This window comes from Chroicocephalus ridibundus, chromosome 13 (assembly GCF_963924245.1).
Source record: "Chroicocephalus ridibundus chromosome 13, bChrRid1.1, whole genome shotgun sequence".
Lineage (NCBI taxonomy): Eukaryota > Metazoa > Chordata > Aves > Charadriiformes > Laridae > Chroicocephalus > Chroicocephalus ridibundus.
Window position 1 is genome coordinate 14,704,144 of NC_086296.1, and position 16,874 is coordinate 14,721,017.

Sequence of the window (16,874 nt, forward strand, 5' to 3'; positions counted from 1 at the left end):
ACATTCAGGGGCCAAGGGACATGTGCAGCACCGCGTGCAGGGATGCCTGGGTGCCTTCAGCTCCCGCAGGTCCCGCAGGGCAGCTACGTCTCCTACCTGGACTTTGGGCTCTGCAGGTTCTGGCGTGTGATAAGCCGGGCTGCATAGACGCGTTTTTTGTGGATGCTGTAGAGTCCTGTGGAGGAGAAGAGTCAGTGAAGCAACGCACAGCAGAGCACGGCCAAGGCAGGCGGCTTCTGGCTTTTGCAGGGCTGTTGGCCATCGCTGCGGGTTCAGCCCGTCAGAGCGGAGCAGGCTGACACCAACAGCAGCGAGGGGACTGTGGGCTCCACCACTCTCCTGCCCCCATCTCCTGCAGATCTTCATAGAGCCTGGAGGGGTCAGAAACCCCAGCGGGGGGGAACCAGACACGTGTCCCTTTTGTCAGTGACTGAGGAGGACTCGGAAACCACCCGCGGGAGGCGCGGGGACGTGCCCTCCCGTGCAGGCATGCACCTCTCGCTGCCAGTACCACCTGGCTGGTAGCAAAGCGCCTGAATTTGGGAAGAGCAAAGCCAGTGCGGCAGATCATCAGCTGCAGGAGCCGTGCTGAGGGGCCAGGTGTCGGTGGGCTGGACCTGCCGTTGCACCGCAACGCTCGGCGGAGCAGCATTTGGACAAAGCGAGCTTGGAAAGCTCCCAGGTTTCCAGCTCTCTGCTTCAAAAAATGGGGTCAGGAGGAGGGAGATCAGACCATAGCCCAACATCTCCGTTACAGATACAGACAGGGACCAGCCAGAGGGGCCTGAGACCATCACAAACTGCTCCTTGGGCGTGCGATGGAGGGGAAAGGCAAGACTGAAACGCTGGGAATTTAACACGAATAAGTAAGGAGGTTTGCCCCCTTTTCCCCCACTTGAGCCCACTATGTCTCCTCCTCCGCCTGCCCCACACCTAGAGCTCTCTGGGGTGATCCTGTCTTTGTACCTTGTGTGAGTTCCGGGGCTTCAGCCACGTAGGTCAGGCGAAACTTGCTCCTCTTCCAGCTCCGGTCGTTGCTGATAAGGGAGTTGTTTGCTTTCTCGATGTTGACGTCGTCCCCCACGCAGAACACGTCGCACGCTGCCTGCAGCACGCACGAGGCTCTCAGGCGTCTCCCCGCTACACCTGGGCTTTCCCACCGAACCCCACGACCCTCCTTGTCCCACCCCACCTCAGCCACCACACGGAGGACATACACACCCCAATGGTGTAGGGCTATACCAGTGGCCATGGGCATTTCTTGTGGTGCCCTCCTCCCCCAGACATCTGGGATAATGCAGGAATTCACTGTAGTGCTCACCTTCTGGCACTCAGCAACAACCAGAGCATCAGCTCCACCAAATCATGGAGAACCTCTTTATTGTGGGCCAGGGTGATGAACGAGTGTCCCGGTGTAGGAAGGGAGAGGCTGGGTTTCACCAAAATATGGAGAACCTCTTTATTGTGGGCCAGGGTGATGGACGGGTGTCCCGGTGTAGGGAAGGAGAGGCTGGGTTTCGATCCAGCTCCAACCAGGAGCTTTGCTCTTTCCCTGTGTCCTTCTCCCCCCTGCTCCTCCCTGGAGCACAAGGGAGGCGGGTTACCTTGAAGACCTTCTTGGCCCAGGTCCTGAAGGACTCCTCCTGGCCACAGAGCTCATCCCCTTCTCCCATGCGGAGGATCCTCTCTCCACCCAGCTCCTCCAGGAGGGTGTCCACTGCCCGGGCAAAGGCGCAGAAATGGGGGTAAGCACGCGATCCCAGCCCAAACACGGAGAACCTGTGGAGAGGTGGCACAGCTGTGGCTACCGAGCTGGGAGGGATGCCAACATCTCCCTCCCTGCACCACCACGGCCAACATCAGCATGAAGGAGCGTGGAAGGATCTGCATGTTGCAAAAATACACCATGTTTTAGGTAAGAGCGGTGGTAGGAGAAAGGGGCTCTGTGTACCACCAGCTCTTGCTCTGTCCCTTCTGCAGCAAGAAGCTGCTGCCTCCCTCCCCAGCCTATTTACCTGACGTTGGCCAAGGGCCCCGTGCTTTCAAAGTTGTCCCTGGAGTCGGGGCCATCGCTTGAGGACTTCCGTGCATCCGAGTAAGAGGAGACGCTGTTGAAACGGACCTTGTAGCTCCTGTGAACAGCAACAGCATCAAGGATTAATGGTGGTGGCAAATGCACCTGTGGTTCCCACAGGGCTGCATGCCCAAAGGGGACCAGACTGTGGAGGAGACCAAACCAGAGCGCGCTCAAGCGCAGGGCTCAATATTTCATGAGCAGGTCCTGTGATCAGAGAAACGTGCTCCCTCCTAGGGGTAAGCCACAGAAGCCCATATATCGTGTCCCCCCAGCTGGACCTGGTTTGCTCCCTGAGGTCCTCCAGTCACCTCCCAGGGGGTTGACCCAGATGTTGGCCACCACACTGTCCCCAGTGCAGAGCTGGCAGGACCTTTGGCTTTACCTGTCCTTCCCTGGTTGCACACAAGGTCGAGTATACATCTGAACAGATATTCTAAAGGTTTTTTTCATTCACAGGAAGTTAAAAAAAACCCGACAAACCAAAGGAGTCAGAGCAGAGAGGATGAGGAGGGGGAAGGGGAGCGGAGAAAAAAAATCTGACACCAGCAGAAGTATTTCTGAATTGAACCATCTTCAAAAATTGCTCTACACAAGAGTTTCTAAATATACTGCCAGAGCAATGAAGCAGTAGTGTGTGGATGAGTCACAGCAGACCTCCCGCACCCGCACGCCACGCAGAAGAGACGACCCCTCAGCAAAAGAACAGCCAGGGTCAGACATCCCCGTGCTCCACCTCTGCTCCAGAGCCTCCTCCTTTCTGCCCAGACCTCTCATGCTCTTCTGCTTCACTCCAGCTGGATGGACCCGCTTCTTTCTCCGCTGCCCCTGGGCCGTGTCCTCACCCCAGGTTACACGGCGAAGGTAGGGCAGCACAGCCCACCGGTTTAGATGGGCACGAAGCCCAAATTCCACACCTGGGTGCTGGGACCAAGGTCGGGGCACCAGCGGTTTTTCCTGGAATGTGTAGGTCTCTGTGGCAGGGGATGACTGTTGAAGGATGGGCTGCGTTTGAACACCTTACATAGGAACGGCTTATGAATGCCTCTTAAAACCCTTGGAAAACCCTTGCTGTAAGACAGAAGGAACCAAATTGGACCTGTTGGAATGGATCCAGAGGAGGGTCATGAAGATGATCAGGGGGCTGGAGCCCCTCTGCTGGGAGGACAGGCTGAGAGAGCTGGGGGGGTTCAGCCTGGAGAAGAGAAGGCTCCAGGGAGACCTTCCAGCCCCTTCCAGTCCCTAAAGGGGCTCCAGAAAAGCTGGGGAGGGACTCTGGATCAGGGAGGGGAGCCACAGGATCACAGGGAATGGTTTTACACTGGGAGAGGGGAGATTGAGATGAGATGTGAGGAAGCAATTCTTTGCTGTGAGGGGGGTGAGCCCCTGGCCCAGGTTGCCCAGAGAAGCTGTGGCTGCCCCATCCCTGGAGGGGTTCAAGGCCAGGTTGGACGGAGCTTGGAGCAACGTGGTCTGGTGGGAGGTGTCCCTGCCCAGGGCAGGGGGGTTGGAATGAGATGATCTTTAAGGTCTCTTCCAACCCGAACTGTTCCATGATTCTCTGAAATTTACAACCACAGCAAAACCCCTGGGCTGTGGTCAGAGAGCTGCGGCCGCAAGCACCTGGCAGGCTCCTCGAGACACTGTGTCTTAGAGAGGCCACTGATCCCCACCCTGCAGGGTCTCGTCCACCCTCAGCATCCCCTGGTGGACACGGAGCTGGGAGTCCATGGGGTGCACGGGCAGGAGCTGCTCTATCCAGCCCTTTCCTACAGACGCCAGGCTGATGCTGCATTTCTTCCCTGGACGGTCTCCTCCAGGGCTGTCTTTTCTCACTGCAAAAGCTTTTTTTCATGCTTAACGTCAGCATCTCTTCCTACCATCCAAAGCTGTGACCCCTTGGCCTGCCCTGGGGGCGGCCACGGGGAGCAATTTCTTCCCTCTGCCTCTGCAGTCACCTTTTCTGTATGTGAAGTCTGCTACCCCACCGCCTTTCTCTCTCCTCCTCTCCAGATGAAACAGCTCTCACCCTTTTGATCTGCCCCCGCAGGTCACTGTTTCCAGCCCTCTGACCACTTTTGCTGTCAGATAACCAAGCCACAGGCTGTCCTGGCTCTTAGAAACTCCTGCCAGCCCCTCAAATTACATTTCCAGGTGACTGGGACAGCCAGCACCCAGCTCAGGTGCTTTTGTCCTCCTCAAAACCTGCCTGGCTTGCCACGGGTGGCACCCAACCCAACGTCGCACCAACCCAGACCCCAAAAGCGAAGGTCCTTGGAGTGGGAACGATGTGTGAACGCCCCTTCTCCATCCAGACACCTCCAGGTTTTGTCAGCCGTCCCCCCGTTAAGGTGCGAGGCCATTAGAAACCTAAGGGGGTTTTGGGCTCGCGAGCCCTGCGGGGGATCCATCAGATGACTTGGCTGCACAGCAAGGAGATCGCTTCAGGGCTGCCGCGTCCCCAGCAGCGGAGAGGCACAAAATGGGTACAAAATGGGTGCCTGTCCTGCCCGGCGGTGTTCCCCACCCCCCTGCAGCCCCACCGGCACCGCTGGAGCAGAAAGTCAGGGTGGTTGAATTGCACCACACCACCGGCCAGCGCTAATTCTGCCTTAATTAAGGAGCAGCCTTTTGCCAGCTGCGAGCTTGCTGTGTTCACTCAGGAGAGACTCCAGAGCAGAGCAGTGTCCCAGTTAAGCAAAATATATTGTACTTAAAAGCTAAAATAAGAGGAGGCCCCAAATGATTAACACTTTCCCAGCTGCCCCCACGTCCCAGCCTCTGGGATGTGCGACGAGATGCTGGAGGCTCATCTTCCACCGATGGGGGATTTTCTAAAACCTCTAGACCCTGTCTCCAAGGTACCGGTTCCAGACTCACTGTTACAAACATCACAGCCAGAATTTATAACAGCCCTTATTTTTCCCTAGACATATTTTCGCATGATGCAAGAAATTAAATTTGGTTCTTAAACCTTCCCCCACCTACGCTCACATAGCTGGGAACTCCCTTCTACCTCCAAGTCTTACTATTTTGGTGTCTCCTGGACAGCCTTGGCTCTCAGATTTGATGATTTGGGTGGAATTCCTGCTTTTATTTGGATTTTTTTTTCATAAACGCCTGCCTCTTACAGCTGAAGAGCGAAGCTTTAGAATGCCAGCCCAGGGAATGACAAGCTGGAGTCCACAGTCACGCCTGACTCTGTGCTTTTGTCCTGCCTGGGACCTCTGCCCCCTCCGTCCCCCGGTTCTCCAGGCAGGTCCCATCCCTCGGACCTTTGCGAAGCTGAAACCTGTGTGAGGATTTCACACTCTCTCCTGAGAGGAGGAAAGTAGAGAAGCAGGCTGTCCTGGCTACGGGGCTGCCCGCTTGCCAGGGTCGTGAGCGGGAAGGGAAGGTTTTGGGGGTGCTCTTACTTCCTCTCCTCCAGGTTGGAGTTGGGATTCTTCATCTCCATTAACGCGCAGCCAAATTTCTACAGAGAAGAAAGAAAGAAAAAAAACCAAAAAAAAACGCCATCAGTTTTGCCGGTCTCGGCAGCAAACGAAGCCGTGACCAAAGCCTGGATGGTGGCTCTGCTCTCTGCCCGCCGTTCCCAGCAGCCTGCGACGCTGTTGTACTGGGCTGGACGAGGTTGTAGCTCCCCAGCCAAGGGACCGGCACCTTTTGTGTGACACCGATGTCAGTTGTACAGGAGGAATTTAGCAACAGATTAGTTAGTTGTCTCACAGCAGGGAATAAGTAGATACCCCTATTTCAGAGCAGGCTGGAGGCAGGCAGGCACGGCACCAGGTATCACACAGCACTGGGACCTGTTTTGGGCTATTCCGGCTCTGGCTGAGCTAAAAAAGGACAGTCTTCCATGTTCCCACCTCCACCCTGCCTGTGTCCCTGCCCCAGTCACCCGTCCCTGTACTCTGTCCTACCTCTCCGTTCTCCGGTGGGTCTCCATTGCCAAATGTACTTGTGACCACCAGGACCATGGTTTCATGCTCTAGGTGCACGATGTCGTACTCATCCATGGACATCACCTGGGAGCGAGAGAGGTGTTAGCAAGAGGCCCCTGGTGGGGAGCTCTACTTGGGATAGACCTGGGATAGACCACAGTCCACCTCGATGGGAGCAGTATCTTCTTGCTGACTCCATGCCAGTGCACTGGCAGAGATCTTGGCCTGGAGAAGAGAAGGCCTCCAGGAAGAGACCCTTCTAGTCCCTAAAGGGGCTCCAGAAAAGCTGGGGAGGGACTCTGGAGCAGGGAGGGGAGCAATGGGACGAGGAGGAATGGTTTTAAACTGAAAGAGGGGAGATTGAGATGAGATGTGAGGAAGCAATTCTTGGCTGTGAGGGTGGTGAGCCCCTGGCGCAGGTTGCCCAGAGAAGCTGTGGCTGCCCCATCCCTGGAGGGGTTCAAGGCCAGGTTGGACGGGGCTTGGGGCAACCTGGGCTGGTGGGAGGTGTCCCTGCCCAGGGCAGGGGGTGGCACTGGGTGGTCTTTAAGGTCCCTTCCAACCCAAACCCTTCCATGATTCTATGATCTCCACACAGGGAGTATGAGAACAAGAGCCTCAAGGGACATGGACAAACCATGGGGCTACTCCCTGAGGTGCAGAAGACAAACGTATGCCATGATGCCTGCAGGAGCATTAGCTGGAAATACTATTCATGTGCAGGCTTCAATCCAGACCCACAAGGTCACACCCTGGGCTCTTTTGAAGACCCTTGACAACTGGGAGGCTCCATGTGCATTGAACCATCTATTTTCCAACAGCCAGGTATTTCCTTAGGCCACCCAGTTGCACAGATAATCTTGCAGGGGCTGGGAGCTAGAACAGTACCTTGGCATCGAAAGCGTGCTTGAAGATTTCACACAGAGTTTTTGCATAGACCTGTGACTTCCCCGTTTCGGTGGCGTACAGGATGGTCGCTTTGACCCTCTTGGCCATGGCCTGTCCCATCAGCTTGGCTGAGAACTTCACAGCCCTAGGAAGCAAGAATAAATCCCGGTAAGAGAGCTTGCTTGCCTGTTGGTGCCTCTAGCCTGGACTATTCACACCATTTTATTTACTATTAAATGAACAGGCTGCCTTAAAAACTTGCAGCATCTCTTCTTTTTTTGCTGTTATAGGCCAAACAGGGAAACTATGGAAGAGCGTGTTCGTCTTGACATGTCCGAGAGGAAGATTGGATGGGTGAGCTTGAACACAGAGCTGAAATAACTGAATGGGTATAAGGAGGAAAATACTAAACCAGGTGTGGAGGTGGTCTTTCTGCAGGGACAGAGGAGAAGAAGAAGAAGGAGGAGCAGTTGTTGCTGAAAGCAGCAACCAGATAATCTCAAAGGAAAAGCTGGACACCAACCAGAGCCTACGCTACAGGAGCGACAGTGGCTTCTCCATCTCTTCGTGCCTTTAAACCCTACCTGGCTGCCTTTCTGCAGGAGATGTCCTAGCTGAGCAGAAGCGCCCAGGCTCCACATGTCACACACAAAGCCCCGAGACACTGAGAAGGTCAGACAAAGCTGTCTGTAGTCCCTTTGATTTGCACTCCGGCGACGCTATGAACTTTACTCAGAGGAACAGCCCTCCTGAGGCTGAGAGGTTGCGCATCTATTTGAGCGTTTGCAGGGCTGTGTCTAGCCGGCTGCCTCCTGTGGCTGCAATCGTGACTGGATGCATTTCCTCCAGTTTTCCCCACTGGCTCAGCGCCGGCAGCAGGGCAAAGGGGCCCTGAGAGGTCACCGGCCTCTTCAATCCTGGCCAAGGTGATGCAGCACTAGAAACACCAGCTCCTTATCTACGCTAACGCTGCTGGATGGGTTGGCATCCGTGGGAGCGCAGCCACGGGGGACGAGGGAGGCTGTCATCAGCCAGCTTTGGGTTGCACGTTGGGGGACCGAGGCCGGTGTGACCAGTTTATTATTTTAATAATACTACTTTAAGGCTATTCGTAATCACAGAATTTGGACAACAAGATTATCTTTCCTAAGTGCAGAATATCTTCACCTTTTCTAAAGGGACCATCAAGCCTTTAAATGGGGCCGCCAGAAAGGCAGGTCTGGATTTAGCCTGGTGTGTTGCAATAGGGAAGGGGCAGTTTTTGGGAGGCCGAGGGAACACAAAGCATCTCTGTGACAAGCATAAGGGCTGCTTGATTCGCTTCGACGGGGTGATCAGCCCCTGCCCTGGGTGATCAAGCTCAGCAGGACTCCCGCATCCCCTACGGGGAATGGAGATTGCATCTGGACTGGTTACACTGGGAGGAGAAGAGAAGCCCCAAGAGAAGCCCAGCTTCGCCCTGCCTGTCCTGCCGAGGAGGGAAGAAATGCTCTAGGTGTGGAAAATCCCTTGGGGAAAAAAAAAAAGGGAGGAAAGAAGAGGTAGAAACCCCACCAGGCTGGTATGTCCTGCCTCCTCCGGGCAGCTCTCCTCCACGTTGAAGTCAGCCCCAGGAGCGTTTATATTCGCTGCGATACAACCACCCCTCAGCATAGTTCTGCATATTAACGTCGTCCCTATACTTCCCCGTGACGGTGGTGTCCCCTGGCCCCAGGGCTTACACTGGCCTCGGGGAGGGGAGGGAAGGGGCAGGACGGGCAGGGACGGCAGGTTTGAAGGCTGTGATGTGGCCAGAACCAGCGCAGCCCGTCTGAGCAGGCGTCAAGATCATGCTGCGACCGGTGCCAAGCCCCAGCTCGGGACTGCTGGGCTCGGTCCGCTGCTTGTTCAGATGATTAGCTCAGATCCAGGCAGGATTAATGGTGAATTACAGAAATAATTCCTCCCCCCTCCATCAGGAACAATGGAGATTATTTTTTTTTTAAGTTACCTGCCATGCTCACATTTTTATAAAATCATTTATCAATCGCACACACACGAATAAAAGCATTGTTTCTTCTAACTCAATGGCTCCATTAATCTTCCTTGCGCTCTCCTCCAGCCCCGGGCTCCAGCCCAGACCCAGGCACCCGTGTCCGCCCAAGGAGCACATTCATCAGCTGCTGATCGTGTTTATGGATGCGCCGTGGAAAATAGCTCGCAGGAGGTGACAGCTGAAGAGTGGGAACAAACTGATAGTAGGGACTCGGGGAAACTGAAGCATGGGGAGATGCTGTGAACAGCACAAGGCCACCTGGCAGCCTGGCCACAGATACCGGGGCAGACCCAGCCCTCCCCAGTCTTGGTCCAGTGCTCTGCTGCCGTGGAGCCAGCAGCTCTTCCAAGAACCTCTCTGCCAATGGCCCACGGGGGAGGAATTCAGTCCAAGAGCAGCCAAAGGGTCCAAATTACCCTTCATTCCTACACCCCTGCTGACTAGGAGCTTTGGCAGGGGAGAATGGCTCACGTGGCCCATTACTAGGGGTCAACTGGCCATGAAGTGCAAACCTCAGCTCGGCCCTGATCCATCTGCTACCTGTAGGGAGATTCCTCATTCCTATCTCCCCCTTCCTTGCAAAGTGGGTGTTTGGAGGTTTAGACATGCGCTGGAGACACGAGCTCCTCAAGTAGCTAAGAGTCGCTGAGAAATACGGACACAAGTTTCATCTCGCTTGTGCCGGCACAGCCTTGAACAGTGACAGGTGATGTCTCTGCCCCAGGAGGCTGTGAAAGGAGAAACAGGCAGTATAACCCCAAGAAGTGAGAAAGCCATGTCTGAGCATCGAAGATAACCTTACTGGAGAATGAGCCAGTTTGGGAGAAGAGACAATACGCAACATCCAGTACTCCCCCGGTCACCCACCTTTTGGTGGTCTAGTGGGGTGTTCAAAGGTCTGCCTGTTTCTCCAAATGCCGCTCTTGGCAGTTAAAGCCTTCAGAGGCCGGAGATCCAGGCTCCCAACCCATCAGTTTGCACACATCCATAGGGTGGTGTCATCAAACAATACAGCAAACAGCGCTGCCCAAAATCAGGACCAGCCCTAAGCGTTCCAAGGCTTTTCAGAGCCCACTGGCACTTACTTTGCTAACTTCTTAAAGCCAATGGCCCTCTTCTTGGTAGGCGTCCCGTTGACCCCTTTCCAGACGTGGGTGTTCCAGGGGTCCGGCTAGGAGAGAGAAGAGCGGCAGTGGTGGGTGGGAAGTACTCGGAGCTTCTAGAAATGCTGTATCCGCAGCTCTGAGCATTGAATTCCTCTAGTCACCATGGGGAGGCCCAGGTGACCTCTTCCCAGCTCTTGATCTCTGGTATAGGTCCCCGATCCTCGGAGGCCTGCGGGTTTCTTGGGGCGGTTGGGCAATGGAGTACGCACAGAAAAAAATGCAATATAATAAAACCTTGCCGGCTCGTAACGAGCGCCCGGCCAAATGCCTTCTCACCTCTGAGCTGGGTGTTAATAGACCACGAGCAAAAAGAAGGCAGGCAATGCCAGAAGGCGAGGGGTGGTTCAAACACATCCTTTCTCCTCCCCAGCCCACAGGGGTTTTTTTTTTTCCCCTAAGAAGCCCTTTGGGAAGGGGAGGCAGCTGAAGCAAGGAATTAGCGCACAGAAGCTAATTCAGTGCCCTCGCAGGCGGCTGTCTGTAATCAGGGCCAGGAACCATCGGGGTTCCTGGTGGATTGGTTATAGAAACGAACAGACTGCTCCTGGCTTGTGATTGTTCCTTAAGGGCTCTTGACTAAAGGTCACATTGTGTGAAAACCAGCGGAGCAGGGATGGTTGGCTAATGAGGACGTGTTTGCTTAGGGCCCTTTTTCCCATGGTCTGAAGTGTTAAACACTCCAGCACCGGCATTTCAGCCCGCTGCTTGGCCTGCTGGGGAGGAGCACCCCCCTCCCCATCAAATTGTTGGATCCCCAAGCTGGCAGGAGCCATCCACTCAAACCTGCAGGCTGGAGGGAGGAGGGCTACCATGACTACCAGGCCATTTCCTCACCTAGCTATCAAAGTGCGAGGTTAGGCACTTCCAGAGGGAGGAGGGCTACCATGACTACCAGGCCATTTCCTCACCTAGCTATCAAAGTGAGAGGTTAGGCACTTCCAAAGGGAGGAGCTCTGCCTAGTTCCGCTTCCAAGGGTAAAAGCTGGGGCCTCAGCATGTCCCATGGAGGGGCAAAAAGCCATTGCCCTGGGAAAAGGTGGAACATCCAAGGGGTTATTAACCCACATTAGGGGGAATCATGAATTATACTTGTTCAAGGACTTCACTGCCTCGAGGGACAGCTTGTTGAAGGGATTAGATGGTGCCCCTCTCCTTCCTGCATCTTCTGAGCTCAGCTCCCACCATGCTCTTGGCTATACCTTTGGGTACACAGCCCTGGTGGAAGGTAAGGTGCAGACAGTACCTGGTACTCAAAGGAGGGTGTGAGACGGTAGTTGAGCATTTCCTGATGGAAAACTGGGGTGATGCTGCCGGACATTGGTGGGACAATCCACACCCAGTCAGCAGGACAGCCTCCACGGCATCGGTACTCATTCTCCATGTGCTTGATGAAGGACTCAGTGGCTGAGTGGTGATCCACAATGGTCACCTTGTCGCTCTGTTGGAGGGAGAAGAGAGCAGAGCCAACAACTCTGGCTTAATACTTCCCAGAAGGTGAAAGCCAAAATTTTACATTTGCAGCTGTTTGACCCAAATATGCCTCACTCCATGGTCTTACAGGACTGCACCTTTGGAGATGGCAGGGGGTGGCTGCCGACCTTGGTCTTCCCAAGGAGCACAGTCACCGAGCAATGCTGTTCTCCAGGGCTGAGAAGCTGCCCTTGTCCTTCCTGAGTAGATGCACTATGGGATGCCTGTTCCTCCTGTTATTTTTCATAGGCCAAGCAAAGACTAAGATGGCATGAAGGGGATGGAGCATTCCCTGCTCAGCACCTTGGGGAACTCTTTCATGGCTTGCACAACTCAAGGAGAAGTCCTGATCCAGCTCTGGGAAGGAATTCCACGCTCTGAAGTTGGGTTGCCAAGGACTGGTTTTGCTACTCAACCTTTAAATGCAAGTGGGAGGAGAACCTGGGCCAATTCTTGCCTCATGGGCGGGACAGAAGATCTGGATCTTGCCCCCTCGGGCCAATCCCTCTGGACAGGCAGAGCTCAGGCACTGGTAGCAATGCCTTTGCAACATCCAGGGCACAGAAATTATTAAATTTCACTGCAGGCTCCCAGAACAGCCCAAAACTAGGAAGGCACAGCACAATTTCAGCTGAGTGTATCAGCTGCTGCCATTGTCCTTGGGCAGATGTCTCCGTCCTTGTCCCATCCAATACTTGTGTCCCTCAAGCCTGACTCAAACACAAGGGAGTCCTGTTACTCAGGTACCTGGAAGCTGTACAGCACAGCAATGTTGATCTCCACCAGGGCCTGGTCCTTCCACAGCGAGGAGGTTTTCCTCATATCCAGATTCATTTTCTTGGCCACTTGCTGTAACAAAACATGGGAGAAGGTGAACGCTTTTAATGGCCAAGGACCAAAGACTGAAGACCTCTGCTTGGGGAGAGGAACGCAGAGGAGGGACCCAAGGGCAGGGCAGCACACTTGCAACGAAGGGCTGACGTTTTGCCTTCCTCTGAGAAGATATGGCCCAGGCTTTTCCTTTCCATGACAGCAGCAAGGCCAGCCTGGCCTCCCTTCCTCCCCCCAAGCACAGGAAGGTGACTAAATGCTGCTGAAAAGGGCCATCAAGAGCATTTGCTCTTTGTGGGAGGAGAGGAAATGGGTGGGTCCGTGGGACAGCAGGACATGGTGGTGATCCATGTGCTGGGAGGAACAGACCCTTGCACCCCTGCCCATGCCAGAAACCCTGCTGCTCCCAAACTCTGTTCTTTCTCAGCCTGTTTCTTCTACCTGGAGTCCTTCCCCCAGACACTATCACAGACAGGCATGCCCACGCACACGCACTCGCTCTCACCCCTCTGGTTGGTCAAGCGATCAGGGAGGGAGGCAGCCCCTCCAAGTAACAGCGTGTCCCTTGGAAGGGCGAAGGAGTCACCCTTGGCAGGTGCAGATCCCCTGCACCAGCACCTCCCCGTGGCTTGGCTTTGTCTCTCACTCGCCCTGTCCCCAGTGTGGGAAGTCCTTGAGCCACGGCAGAGTGCTCCAGAGGGGCCAGCTGGAGGCTCCCCATAAGCAGGCATGTTCCTGGGGAGTTCCAAGTGCCTCAGCATCCTCTCAGCCCCACTACATTTTCGCATTTGACCTCAATCAAGCACATGACCAGGTGCCTTCTGATATGTAAGATGCTTTGAGAAGTCTATGGGGAGCTCAACAGGCATCACACTTGCTGTGTTCGATATCAGCTGGCCCCACAGGACACAAAAGTGTGTCCAATGGCAATTAGATGCCAATGGCATCCTGGGGTGCATCAAGACGAGTGTCGAGAGAGGTCATCCTCCCCCTCTGCTCTGCCCCGAGGAGGCCGCACCTGCAGTATTGTGTCTAGTTCTGGGCTCCCTGCATCAAGGACAGGGAACTGCTGGAGAGGGGACAGCAAAGGGCTACCAAGATGATGAGGGGACTGGAACACCTCTCTTATGAAGAAAGGCTGAGGGATTTGGGACTCTTCAGCCTGGAAAACAGAAGACTGAGGGGGGATCTTATCAACGCTTACAAATACTTCCAGGGTGGGTGTCAGGAGGATGGGGCCAGGCTCTTCTCAGTGGTGCCCGGGGACAGGACAAGGGGTAACGGGCACAAACTTGAGCATAGGAAGTTCCATCCCAACATGAGGAGGAACTTCTTTGCTGTGAGGGTGGCAGAGCCCTGGCACAGGCTGCCCAGAGAGGTGGGGGAGTCTTCATCTCTGGAGACATTCCAAACCCGCCTGGAGGCGTTCCTGTGCCACCTGCTGTGGGTGACCCTGCTCTGGCGGGGTTGGACTAAATGATCTCCAGAGGGCCCTTCTAACCCGAGCATTCTGTGATTCTGTGAAAAAACTTGCCAGCCCATCACACCCTTGTCCATGTGGCTCCAAGAGAATGTAACTGCCCTATCTAAGGGACACTTGGAGCTCCTGCACTCTTCCACTCAAGGCAACACTCTCCCAGTGTCCTCCCTGCTCCCCAGTGACTTCGCACACCCCCACTGCACCCCAGGAGCGCCCAGCCTCCTCGAGGAGGGGGAATTACCTCCAGTATGTTGTAGCGAGAGTTGTCACAGTAGTCCCGGACCCCAATCTCTGTGCCCATGTACCAGCCACTGAAGGGGCAGGCGGAAAACTCCAAGCCACCAATCTCGAGGAGCATGTTGGAAACTGCTGGCAAACCATACCACTTCAAGCCCAGGTCCTTAAACCATTCAAACCTGCAGGGATACAACAGGGTTAGGCAATCAGCTGGACCTCCCCTGCCCAATGCAGGCAGGGGAAGGGAGGAGGTTACTTCGCTCCCAGCCACCAGGCTGAAGGACACATGGGCAGAACAGTTCCTGGAGGCAATATCTCCCTTAGGGGCTGTTTGTGGGGAGAAAGCGATATATCAGGAGCATTACAGAGTGACGTCAGTCTTGGGAGACTTCAAGGAAAGGGAAACCAGCCCTGAGACAAGGACACGACTTGCTTTTCACCCCCAGGCTCTGCCAGCTTTACATCAGAGTGGAGGGAAGATCTGGAAGAAGGTCTTGAGTAAAGCACCCAAGCCATGGCAAGGAAAGGCCAAGCACACGGGGCGGCTTAGGGTGAAACCAGAGTTGCTGAGTTCTGCCAACGCCCTCGAGCACTTTCGGGGCTTACTTACTTGGGATGACGGATGGGCACTTCCAGCACAAGCTCTGGGGGGATTTCAAATAGCTCTGGATCGTTGCCGTTGGCCTGGAGGAGCAGAGGCAGGATATCGAAGCGCCCGTGCGGTGCCTTCCACCCTTGCTGAATGCAGATCTACAGGTGAAGCAAAGGTGGGGTTTAGAAGTCCCAGCAGACCATTCGCTCTTCAAGCGTTATGGGCAGGGAGTTGCAAGGCACTGAGCAGTGTCTCCTAACAGCATCTCTGCTCGGCCCTTACGGTCAAGTAATAACCTCCGTGCAAGGGAGCTACGAGAGGGATTGCCTCTCCCAGCCAACTCATGGCCGTGTAAGAGGCATTTGGGCTGAGAAGGAGCCTAGAACCCCAGGTCCTACCCCAGGTAGGAATTTCCGATTCCCACTGACCCAGGTCAGCCCTGAGCACACACGTCCTCCTGCTACAGGTCCCTCAGCACCACTAAGTGACCCCTTCTCAGCAAAAGCAAAAGGAGATAAGAGCCTTTTGGTGCAGCTATGGCCACCAACTCCTGCATGCGAGGAAACAGCTTTTATTCTTGGGAAAATACCCAAAGGTGAGACAAATCCAGCTTCACTTTGTGGCAATGCAGCCATAAACCCTGCCTGACCCAGCACCCTCCTCGCTCCTGGGGTGGTCAGAGCTTCTGTGTGCCCCCACCAGCCCCATGCCCATGATGCCCAGGAAGGACGGCTTCAGCCGGTACCTCTGTCAGCTCCACGTTTGCGGGGTCTCCCAGGACAGTGCCGTCGGGCTGCTTGTAGCCAGCGTAGCGGATGAGCTGGGCGTTCCAGATGCGGAAGTCGTGCTTGCTGTCCGTCCGCTGCGGGAAGATGGTAATAGCAGATCTGGAAGGAAGAGGCAGCGCTGGTGAATGCCGAGGATGTTGCAAGAGCACAGGACAGGGCTCATCAGAGGAAAGGCAAAGGTGCTGCCCCTGTCTGCCACCACCCTGGGCACCACCTCTGCTTGTGCCCTGGACAAGCCCCAAATGTTTATTATATTTCCTTCCCCAAAAGAAGTCACGGCCAGGTGCACTCCAGCTCTGGAATTTGGGGTGTTTCCAGCCATGCAGCTCCAGGCAGAAGCTGGCTGCTAAGGTGGGGTTTCTGATAGGTCTGGAGAGCAGTCCATGCTCTGCATTTGATGCAGAATATAGGAAAGCAGAAATAATTGGAAAACCTGCCCTTTGAGGTCCCACAGAGAGATATACTTGGACCGGCAGGACACCTTCCCCCAATATCAGGTCCCTCTAATGCTCCCCAGGACAGGTGCTGGCTACAACCATCCGATTGTGCAGCGGCTGCTAAAGGAGACAACGTCAGCAGGGCACAGAGCTGGGCTGACACATATCCAGAGACCTTCGGATACAAACCCTGGTCACTCCCTGGTGGCTCACCTGAGGTTCCCTTTGTTGGTGGCGTATTTAATGTGGTTGCAAATGTAATTGAACATCCCATGGGCTGTGGTGCAGTCACGGGCGTCAAACACCTGAAACAGTGGAAGCAATTGTGGTGATGCTACAGGATGCTCCAATTCCTAGGGCAGAGCCAAGCAGAAGAAACACAGCACAGGGAAAGCCCTAGAGGTCACTGTGACTTGTTAGGTATCTAAAGCTCCCTAATTATATGTTCCCTGCCTTTACAACACATGGATGTCTAATCCAGCTGCTCCTTCTGTTTTGGAGAGGTGAGTCATCTGCTGTTCAGGCAAAAAACTCCTCAATCCAGTGCTCTCAACCTGCTGCTGTTCCTGGCTTAGCCACTAACAGTTCTGGTTTCTGCTCTTTCTGTCCTGTAGATCAAGGCAAAGCTGAAATAGGACGGGTATCAGTCAGGCCTGGGATCCACTGAAAGGATGGGGACTCATAGAATCATAGCACAGTTTGGGTTGGAAGGGACCTTTAAAGGCCATCTAGTCCAACCCTTCTGCCATCAGCAGGGACATCTTCAGCTAGATCAGGCTGCTCAGAGCCCCATCCAACCTGGCCTTCAACGTTTCCAGGGATGGGACATCTACAAAAGAATGGGGAAACCAGGAAAGAGAGTCAACAGGAGGCTTGAAGACAACTTCTTGCAGGAATGGTTCTTCCCAAGGTTCAGATATGCCAAAAGA

General features: G+C 54.7%; 1 protein-coding gene across 6 annotated transcripts in view; it reads right to left on the reverse strand.

The window, feature by feature from the left end:
- Nucleotides 1–16,874, reverse strand: part of NOS1 (nitric oxide synthase 1) — an 82,340-nt gene that overhangs the window by 15,178 nt on the left and 50,288 nt on the right. For all 6 annotated transcript variants that reach the window (XM_063350559.1, XM_063350562.1, XM_063350558.1 and 3 more), the window contains exons 7-20: nt 16,159–16,250; nt 15,466–15,607; nt 14,739–14,878; nt 14,133–14,307; nt 12,328–12,429; nt 11,354–11,548; nt 10,030–10,115; nt 6,910–7,054; nt 6,001–6,105; nt 5,491–5,549; nt 2,016–2,132; nt 1,605–1,779; nt 967–1,105; nt 97–175 (exon numbers count right to left, since the gene is read on the reverse strand). In XM_063350559.1, coding sequence (XP_063206629.1) covers nt 97–175; nt 967–1,105; nt 1,605–1,779; nt 2,016–2,132; nt 5,491–5,549; nt 6,001–6,105; nt 6,910–7,054; nt 10,030–10,115; nt 11,354–11,548; nt 12,328–12,429; nt 14,133–14,307; nt 14,739–14,878; nt 15,466–15,607; nt 16,159–16,250 — 1,751 coding nt within the window. The remainder of the gene's footprint in view (nt 1–96; nt 176–966; nt 1,106–1,604; nt 1,780–2,015; nt 2,133–5,490; nt 5,550–6,000; nt 6,106–6,909; nt 7,055–10,029; nt 10,116–11,353; nt 11,549–12,327; nt 12,430–14,132; nt 14,308–14,738; nt 14,879–15,465; nt 15,608–16,158; nt 16,251–16,874) is intronic.